This window comes from Cucurbita pepo, chromosome LG05 (assembly GCF_002806865.2).
Source record: "Cucurbita pepo subsp. pepo cultivar mu-cu-16 chromosome LG05, ASM280686v2, whole genome shotgun sequence".
Lineage (NCBI taxonomy): Eukaryota > Viridiplantae > Streptophyta > Magnoliopsida > Cucurbitales > Cucurbitaceae > Cucurbita > Cucurbita pepo.
In genome coordinates, this window is record NC_036642.1 from 7894626 (window position 1) to 7904337 (window position 9712).

The 9712-nt window shown below is 36.3% G+C and overlaps 2 protein-coding genes across 2 annotated transcripts; one reads left to right on the forward strand and one right to left on the reverse strand.

Annotated features, from left to right (window-relative positions):
* Positions 1 to 1114: 1114 nt before the first annotated feature.
* Positions 1115 to 5078, forward strand: LOC111795608 (PI-PLC X domain-containing protein At5g67130). The gene is made up of 9 exons (XM_023678134.1): positions 1115 to 1354; positions 1446 to 1568; positions 1672 to 1809; positions 1984 to 2082; positions 2186 to 2489; positions 2577 to 2800; positions 2882 to 2968; positions 3682 to 4129; positions 4811 to 5078. Exons 1-8 carry the CDS (start codon positions 1238 to 1240, stop codon positions 3892 to 3894), a joined length of 1305 nt encoding a protein of 434 aa, XP_023533902.1. The 5' UTR covers positions 1115 to 1237; the 3' UTR covers positions 3895 to 4129; positions 4811 to 5078.
* Positions 5079 to 5364: 286 nt separating this feature from the next.
* LOC111795610 (F-box protein At5g67140) lies at positions 5365 to 7863 on the reverse strand. Its single transcript, XM_023678136.1, has 5 exons — positions 7467 to 7863; positions 7215 to 7361; positions 6512 to 6647; positions 5882 to 5980; positions 5365 to 5788 (listed from the first exon to the last, which is right to left on the reverse strand). The coding sequence occupies exons 1-5, from the start codon at positions 7583 to 7585 to the stop codon at positions 5588 to 5590; spliced, it is 702 nt and encodes a 233-aa protein (XP_023533904.1). The 5' UTR covers positions 7586 to 7863; the 3' UTR covers positions 5365 to 5587.
* Between the last annotated feature and the right edge of the window lie 1849 nt (positions 7864 to 9712).

The following is a 9712-nucleotide window of genomic DNA, read 5'->3' on the forward strand; positions in this document are numbered from 1 at the left end:
CATAGTCTAGTGTCGAGCTTTGATACCATTTGTAATAGTTCAAGTTCATCGTTGGCGGACATTGTTTGCTTGGAATTCATAATCATCGTGTCAAATGCCTATAGACAAAGATCCTACAACACATATTCATAGCTCTTTTCTTTCATGAGGTAATTCTAAAGTCAAGATTCAAGATTCATTCGACTCAACCTTACAGCTTTTCCTTCAAACGCTAGGTAAAGCTATTCCTTACAACCTGGTTTCTGCATGCTATCAAATCTGGACAAAAAAGGAAATTGATAGAAGTTTGTGAAGGACAACAACAAAAGATAAATTTTTAGGCCGAACACCCCTACCTATCCCTAACTCTACCTCTACCTTAACTCTACCTCTACCTCTGCCTTCAAACTTCAAAAGTCAACGGTGGTAGACTACTTAGCTACGCATACTTTCCCTTTTGTTAAAGGGATAGTATTCAATACGTTCTTAATTTTCAAAATTTGTGTCTATTTGGTTCTTGAACTTTTAAAAAATATTTAACAAATTTTTAAACTTTTAATTTCGTATCATAACAGATTTTCGATCCTATTCAACCATCTTTAGAAAAAGTTTAGCGTTAAGGTGCAATAAATCCATTATAAACTTTACTAGAGTTGCAATCAACCTAAACTTACCCCTTCAATGCAGACCAATATGAATGCACTCTGCAAGATTATGGCCTACCACGTGATGAGCACTCAATTCAAAAAGTACCTCACAAAGTAAAAGCACTCAAACTTGTCCTCAAATTTGAACTTCAATCCATTCATTCATTACCTTATCATTCATTCAATCTTGTACGAAATCTTGAAAAGTGACATAATTAAGTATAGTAGGTAGTGGATAAATTTAAATTTATCAACTCAAATATAGATAAAGAGTCGAAGAAACGATGTATATCGAGTTCAATCAACATATAAAGTAAAAGTTTTAACATTTTGACCGATAATGATTGAATTATACTCAAATTAACACAGCCGTACAAACAGCATCGTTTGAAGATACCAAAATAAAGTGTGTGAGGAGGAAAGATGAAGAAGAAAGTGATTAATTGGTCTTAAAATAAGAGAAAATTAAAGTTAAAACAAAGAAAAGCCCGCGTTTGATACCCAAAATTTGTCAGCTTCTTTTTCTCTGTTAATTGCAATTCCCTTTTGCTTTGCTTTGCTCTCTTTCCTTGTTCTCTCTCACTCTTGTGCTGCTCTCTCTCAGCTCTGCAATGTTATCGAGCAGTTTATGGGAACTACCCTCTTCCTCTGCCATTTTGTACCGCTTTCTGACGCTATTCTCATTTCTCATCTCCATTTCAGCCGCTTGTTTTAATGGAAATTGCCAGGTTCTTCCATTTCTTTCCACTGAATCTCGATAGGGGTTTTTTTCTATCTTTCTTCCCTTCTGGGTTTAGATTCAACTATGAGAATCTGCAGGTTATGGAAGCTTGTACGGCTGCTACGGATTGTGGGTCAGGTCTCTACTGTGGGAATTGTCCTGCTTCTGGCCACAATCAACCCGTTTGTACTAGAGGCCAAGCCACCGTTCCCACTTCTGTTGTATGTTTCTTAGTTGATAGCTTCTTTAGAATGGAAGATTACTCGAACGATCCTTTGCGATTTTCTGTGATTTTGATTTGTTTTTATCTTTCTTTGCGATTAGATTAATGGCTTGCCCTTCAACAAGTACACTTGGTTGATGACTCATAACTCGTTCAGTATTGTTGATGCGCCGTCTTTGGCTGGTGTTCAGAGATTGACGTTTTATAATCAAGAGGATACTGTAACTAATCAGTTAAGAGTATGTGCTTGGATTTTGGAAGACAGATGTGCTTTCTCTTTTACTTCATGATTTTGTTCTAATCTCAGAGATGTTCTTCATCTTTTACTCTGTTTGTTGCATTTCAACTCTTTAATTATTAAGCATTGTTGATATTATGTTTTTTTTTTTTTTTGTTTATCCTTCTTTGTTCAGAATGGAGTGCGGGGACTGATGCTGGATATGTATGATTTTGAAAATGATATCTGGCTCTGCCATTCATTCAGGGGGCAATGTTTCAACTTCACTGCCTTTGTAATCAATCTTCTTCAATCTTACATTATTTTAGATATCAATGTTGTTTTGGCTTTTGGGTTTGTAAGCAAGATTGTGACTATCGGTCTTTGAATGTTCTTAGCAACCAGCAATTAACACTTTAAGAGAAGTGGAAGCATTCTTAACTGAGAACCCAACTGAAATTGTGACCATTATAATTGAAGACTATGTGCTTACTCCAAAGGGGTTGAGAAATCTATTCACCAGTGCTGGGCTGGACAAATACTGGTTTCCTGTATCCAAGATGCCAAAGAAGGGAGAAGATTGGCCTACAGTCACTGACATGGTGCAGCAGAATCATCGGCTTCTTGTTTTCACATCTATCGCGTCGAAGGAAGCCGAGGAAGGAATTGCTTACCAGTGGAAGTACATGTTGGAAAATGAGCGTAAGCATTAAGTGAATGCAATATTCATTATTCATGACTTTGAATTTTGTCTTGATGATGAACGAGTTCCTTATCTTTGGATTTCAGCTGGTGATCCTGGAGTTGTAGTTGGTTCATGCCCGAATCGAAGAGAGTCAAAACCGCTGAAATCAAGAAGTTCTTCTCTATTCCTCCAGAATTACTTCCCAACATATCCAGTGGAATCTGAGGCTTGCAAGGAACATTCAGCTCCACTTTTTAATATGATCTCCACATGCTATAAAGCATCTGGGAATATTTTGCCAAACTTCTTGGCTGTTAACTTTTACATGGTATTGAGTTTAGTACACGTAAAAACACGACTATTGACTCAAATTTACAATGACTAACATATCATGATGAAAATCATGCAGAGAAGTGAAGGTGGAGGAGTCTTTGATGCTTTGGATAAGATAAACGGCCAGACGCTATGCGGGTGTAGCACACTTGCTGCCTGCCAGGTTTGTTTAGACTAGTTTTCTAATTAGTGACTATATTGAAGTTTTTCATATGAACTTGTATATGTTTGGTTATCAAAATTCTTGATTTTGTATTGGCATTTGCGTTTCTTTGTTCGAGTTAGTCTTTTATTTCTCAAATTAGTCTCTTGTTTTAGTCTGCTAAACTATGGATTTCTGCCATATATTTCTTGTAATCTTCTCAATGACCATACCTTCTAGAGAAACTCATCAAATTCAGAAACATTCATTTCCCTTCATGATCTGCTGGCAACAGCTTCTATTAGGCAAAAAATGACTAAAATGTTTCAATTTTGGTGACATTCTATTCTTGGACAAAGATAACAAATGAAACGTTTCAACTTTATATATTTCAATAACGGTGAAATTTTTGTTTTGGGAACATCAAAAGCTTTAAACATTTGTTTATCTTGCTTCTGTTATTGATACCATTTTCAGAAAAGTTTTAGGAAGCGATTCGTGAACGAAAACGCCATGTATTAATTTTAGGAATGGATAGCTGTTATAAGTTAGCAGTTCTTTTGTGCTTGCCTCAGCATCTTGTCAACACATAATTGAACTAGTTTAGGTTCCATTTTGGGGAGTTATCCAAGATGTTTAATCTGGTTGCTGGCTTGGTACATGATTTTCCTCTTGCTTACCGATAATGTCTTAAGTACTCATTACCCAAATTACATCATTGATGGCTTTTGCAGGCTGGAGCTCCTCCTGGTACTTGCAAGAGTATTCCAGCCCCTAACACCGGTCCATTGAGCAGTACCACTGGTAGCTTCACCGGGTCTGTTCAGTTCACGAAACCGTCTGCTTCGACAGTCCATTCACCGAATCTTATGGTTCTCTGGTTATTCTACTTACTATTGTTGGCATTCTTAAAAACAACAATCAGCACTCATATAATTGGCTTTTGAGCAACCATTCACGGAGGTTAGCCTAGTATATTGTATGTAAAGATTGAGTCATACCCAGTATACTGCATCCCAGCCATCCTATAGCAATATCTAAAATTGGTTAATAGAGTAGTAGACTCTAAAATTAAAAGGAAAGACCATTTTGAGATTTTCATTCAGAGAAGGTAAGAAGTTGCGGAGGTACAGTAGAATCAGAAACCGAAGTGGACCTCGCAGACAGCATGAGCTATTTCAGGTATGCAAAATTCTTCACCATATCACACTGGCTTTGTCATTGTACTATCATACCATGTTTTCGACACCCTATGATATATCACTTAATTTTCGTTAAGATTTGTTTTAGCTTTCGTAATGGTTTCGCTAAGTGTTTAAGCTTTCTTGACGTTGTTAGTCCTTTTTATTCGAAATGCATATGCAGATCTTATTTTTTAGAACTATATGTGACAATTTGGATAGTTGAATTTCTTTGACAAGAAGATTGGAGATCAGGAGAAGCTCCTGTCTAGTTATTATTAGATATTTGAATCCTTATTAGAGAGTTGTTTTTTTTTTTTTTTTCAAGCATATGATTCAATGGGACGGGTTAAGATATATTAAGATAGATGTGCTTAACTAAAAGGTTAGAAGTTCGAATTCTTGCTCTCAAATCTTTTTTAAAAATTTGTGATCTTTTTTTTTTGTCGTATAGTTCATCTCGTTCTTCTCCTATGCTATAGTTATTTTTCTATACAATTTTTCTTACGTAAAATCCATGTGTTCTTAGCTTAAATAGCAAAATTTGGTCCATAACGAGGATTTAGCAAACCATAAAAATTAAATCTAATATTTGAAATTATAGGGATTAAACTCTAACTTTGTTCGAATAACTTATATTTTCTTCTTATTATCGAATTTGATTTTTGTCTCTCTATTTTAGGTTTCCTTGATCGGAGGCAAAGTGAAAAAAGTGTGTTGGCATGAGTGGCTGTAATGCAGCCAATCATCACTTATGGATTGGATTGATGAGTAGTTAGTATCCTTTTGTTGCTTCCCATCTTAAATGGATATTTGTTTCAGCCACTTCATTAGCACACACACCATTAATGCACCCTACTTTTAAACCCATCTCTTTCAAAGAGACTTGTGTTTGTGTCTTCATCAACACATTTAGTTAAATTAAACTTTGATATGCATATTACACGCAACTCTATCGCTCTTTTGCTATTCTTTCACTAGCCTTCATCGGAAAATGTTTCATGTACATCGTGTGTGCGCGTGTGTGTTCGTGAAAGCCAAAGATCGTTTAATCAATGAAGCTTTGATAATTTATACATGTTTGAATATGTACAAAAGCGTTCACGCATTCCCGACTATTGAGTTTAAATCCCACAAAAGCTGGAGTGAGAATGCAATAGAAGAGCAAACTAGTTCATCTAATACAATAGTCTAGTATATTTTTTCTATTGAACTATGCTCGAATCAAGAAACACATTCAAAAGGATAAAAGGATATTTATCCCAAAAATAAGCAAGCTGAGTTTTTACACATCATTATATTTACATTAGGAGAGTATATAGTTTAGTTTCAAATGGTCTGAAAGTGCTATCCTCTCAGGGAATCGACAAATCAACATTTAATGGAAGGAGGGGAAATACAAAGATGAAGACATGCATACAATAGAAGCTTTTACAGGATGCGAATATTTAAGCATATTTCACAGAACAGGCCACATAGAGTTTAGGAGCAGACTTCTTGATTTTATTTGGAGTGATGGACTTATCGCAACCAAACCAATGAAGCAGTCTACAGGAACCCTCATTCCCCACACATTTATCGACTCGAGTTTGCGACATTTACTTACGAGAATAAGAAGTCCAGTTTCTGTAACATGGCGACAACTCCAGAGGCCAATGGTCTGCAGAATACATAAAGAAATGTGCCAATTAAAGATGGTGCGAGACATATAAGTATATCGTATGATTAACACTCTATTGCAAGACATGGTCACCTTCAAATTTGGACAGTTATCCGCGATTGCGAATAGAGAGACATCTGTGACAAATGTTCCACCGATATTCAGGTTTTGCAAGGAGTTAGCTCGGGAAATCTGGAAATAGAACCAAATGCAGTCTTAGAATGAACTACGTAGACATCAAAATATTAAATGGGAATGCTTAAGAGGCTATTTAGGAGCTGTTTCATAATAGCTTTTAGTTTTTTCTGCATTATAGAACAAACAATGAAGTGAAACATGTCTGGATTAATATTTTTTGAAAGTTGTTTCTTGTTTTTTCTCTAATGAAGAGCTACTTTTAAGAACAAGTGGAAACGTACTTCCACAAATCACCTTGGCCTTAACAAAAATTCTGAAGCAGAGACAAAAAAAAAAATGGTTTCTTAACCTGGTGCTTAGTTTTCGAAGGTGGATTCAAGAAGATCCTGAGGAATTTGACAATACTGAAAACTTATTGGAACAGAGAAATGAAGATATGAACAACAGAAATCCTCCAAGAACATGTAACACTTAAATTTACTAGTTCAATTTCCAGCTTAACTCATACTCTAGTTTACAGATTCAGCTGATTTTGAGGGCTAATTCTTTAGGCATAATTGGTCTGGAGATAAGATAATATCATACCAGCTGCACCACGCCTTTGTCGGTGATCCCTGCCATACCCCATAGCGAAATGGACTTGAGGTTGGGAATGCACTTTGCAAGAGAGATTTCATGCAATCCATGGTCTGTTATTTGGCAACCCCAACGGCTTCTTGAGCTGACAAAACACATAATTACAAGAGAATGATGGATTATTGGCATTTTGCTCGAGTCGATACAAGAACAACGAAGACAGCTATGGCCATGGACTACTTGGAAACGATGCAAACAACCAAGCTTTGTTCTTATTTTGATACATAGACTCTGTTTTATCTCATATCCTTTGAGTTACTCTCATAATGTTCCCTTATTTGAGAATAACTCAAGCAAAAACACGAGCTATAACCAACAAGACCATAACAAAGCTTTATAGAACAATTTTAAAGAACTTTCTCCAGAAGTACGCCCAAACAACATCTCATCTTACGTTCTAAGACTCAAATCTTAAGAGAAACCTCCGTTTGCGTGGTTCATAATCAAGTTGCCTGAGTAATGATAAACAGAGAATGAAAATCGAAGTCTAATTGAATTGATTATCCATGCAATGTCGAAAAACTCGCTTTGTCTCCCAGATCACAACACCAATACCAAAATTAACCATCCGTAATCAGAATCCACTTGAAGAAAAGCAAACAGAAGCAATTTTCTTAAGAAAACTGAAATTCTAGAAGGAAAGAGGAATTACATGTCGAGTTGTCGAAGACTGTAGGCATGGTGAATAAGGCGAGCAGTGGAGTAATCATCCATCTTCCAACCAGCAAAACTCAAACTCTCCCTCCTACCAAGAGACAGTTTCACTCCTTCCTTCCATTTCCTACAGACGCCGCACGCCCTGCGTTTTTTCCGGAAAATATTCGCAGAAACCCCCAAAATTAGGAACAATAACAAAATTAATCGAACAAAAAGACATTCATAAGCAGAAATTAGCATCGATTACTGAGCCAAATCAGTGAAGGACGGGATCATCGCGAAAATATGAGCCAGTAGGTCAATCGGCAAGCGATCAATCTCAGCCTCCAACTCCATCTCGATCGGCCACATATCACTCGAACTCATTCCTCCCCGCTCCTCCTCCAGAAGTTAATCGCTTGACGCAGTGTTGAAAACCCAAAACGTGCGGAGAAAAGTCAAGCGTTCAACTCGTTACTGCACAAGAGAACCAAAAAAAGAGCAGGCGGAAGATTCTACAGGAGAAAAGAGAGAGAGAGAGTGGATACTGTCTTCATATCGCCACCATTACAAGAATCTGAGCTCCAGTCGCCACGATGGCGTTCTGATCTCTCATGGCGCTCGATTATCCACTGGATTGACCGTTGAAATTTCATGGACAAATTCAATAACTACTTTTTTTTTATCATTAATATCTAATTAGTCTAATTCAACTAAAATAATAGCATTTTAATTCATAATTAAGTTCTAATTATTTAATTTGAGTACATCTAACCTACGTAAGCCTTCTTTATTGGTGGGTTGAATTTGGTAATTTTTTTTTTCAACCAAAAAATCAAGTATATATGTTTTTAATAATAGTATAATATTAGCGTGTAAAACATGTGTCATTCAAATATTTAAAAAAAAAAAAAAAATTATATAATCCAGTTTCAAAAGAATTTACGAATCAACAGAGCCTATAATATTTTTATTTATTTAAACTCAACCCGACCTCACTCAAATAAGTTCATAACTCAACCAGAATCGTACCATTTAAGTTCGGTAGTTGGAGTTTTCAGACCATCAAATTTTTTAAACACCCTTTTTTTTTTAATTTTTAATTAAAAATATACGAATAGATTTTATTTTATTTTATATTTCTAGTGGTCGATGTTAAAGCTTCCGGTTGCAAAAGCAGGAAAATAGTACGGCGGAAATGATGGCACTGAGGAGGTGACAATGCCCAAATGCAAACTTCTCATACTCTCCAACCTTTTCACTCTTCACTTTAAACTTTTGATCAACCAAATAATAATACCGAAAATGTTTTCAATATCCGAACTTATAATCGTTCTTAATTCAAACGTGCAAAACAAGAACAACCCACGCTTCATTACTTATGTTAGCTCAGAAGCACTACAAGAATAAATTAACTACAAAAAGACTCGGTATAACTCTCTCAAAAATGTAGCTACTATCAAAGTTAGAAACACAATTTATTAACTACCCTCGACTCAAAGGTTATATGAGGCTGCTGTTCAATATGATATCCAAAAATAATTTGACATAGATATGGGAGGTTTCATGTCTTAGTAGTACCAAGATGGATGGATGTTCAGAATGTCCTTACAATATAGTTGACTAATGGGTCAATTCTCGATAGTCATGTTTCGAGCAAGCAATGATGCCCGATGACATCCTGGGACCTGGGATGACATCACGTATCATGGGTTATGTTGATGAGAATGAAAATAACGAGATCGGATGCAAATTACATTTAAAGGACTTTGGCCTAGAGTAGAGACAAGATCGAGTCAAAGAACTTAGCATAGAGTAGAGGCAAGACCGAGTCACAGGACATGGCCTAGAGTAGAGGCATGTCGATTGGAGTTACAAGCGAGTGAACATGATGCACATGTTTGAAAATAGTAATTGAGTTTAGTTCTGTAGGCGAAGAAGAACCTCACTTAAGGTATGACGAAGCCACAAAGGCGAACGAAAAATAGTAATTGAGTTTGAGTTTCTCTTAAGGTTTATCATGATCAAGTCAAAGTTATGACACCAGAAGTTTGAAAATTACATCCGTGACTGTTGGTATAAGAACCACACTTTATGTGTGTATTCGAACAAGACCTTTCGAAAATGAACTCAGTGAAGACTTCACAAGTGCGCCATGAGTGTTAGACTAGGTAGGGCAGTTGTGTTGTTAATGGGTTGAAGCTAGGCTCCTCGATATTCAAGAGTGTCTTATGTTGACATGCTATTGGGGGATTCTTATCCCTCATGAATCACGAACCAAACTCATTTGTCAAAGGCTTGGAGATCCAAAGATGGAGAACAAATAATCAAAAAGTGTACCAATTAGGGTACTCTCCAAAGAACCATTACCATTAAAGTAATAATGTTAATGGTTACAACAAAACAAGTTGAGAGTCAAGAGAGACATGCGCCACTAAAGTGTCATGTTGTGTACAATATAGGTGGACATGTCACTATCGATAGAACAACTGAATTGTGTGAATAAGAGCCGAG

Coding starts and splice junctions, on each gene's coding strand:
- LOC111795608 (XM_023678134.1), top strand. CDS start 1,238: ATGTTATCGAGCAGTTTATGGGAACTACCCTCTTCCTCTGCCATTTTG. Junction 2,490..2,576: donor GTACATGTTGGAAAATGAGC/GTAAGCATTAAG, acceptor TTTGGATTTCAG/CTGGTGATCCTGGAGTTGTA. Junction 2,801..2,881: donor TGGCTGTTAACTTTTACATG/GTATTGAGTTTA, acceptor AAAATCATGCAG/AGAAGTGAAGGTGGAGGAGT.
- LOC111795610 (XM_023678136.1), bottom strand. CDS start 7,585: ATGAGTTCGAGTGATATGTGGCCGATCGAGATGGAGTTGGAGGCTGAG. Junction 5,981..6,511: donor ACAAAGGCGTGGTGCAGCTG/GTATGATATTAT, acceptor TTCTATTTCCAG/ATTTCCCGAGCTAACTCCTT. Junction 5,789..5,881: donor ATAACTGTCCAAATTTGAAG/GTGACCATGTCT, acceptor TGTATTCTGCAG/ACCATTGGCCTCTGGAGTTG.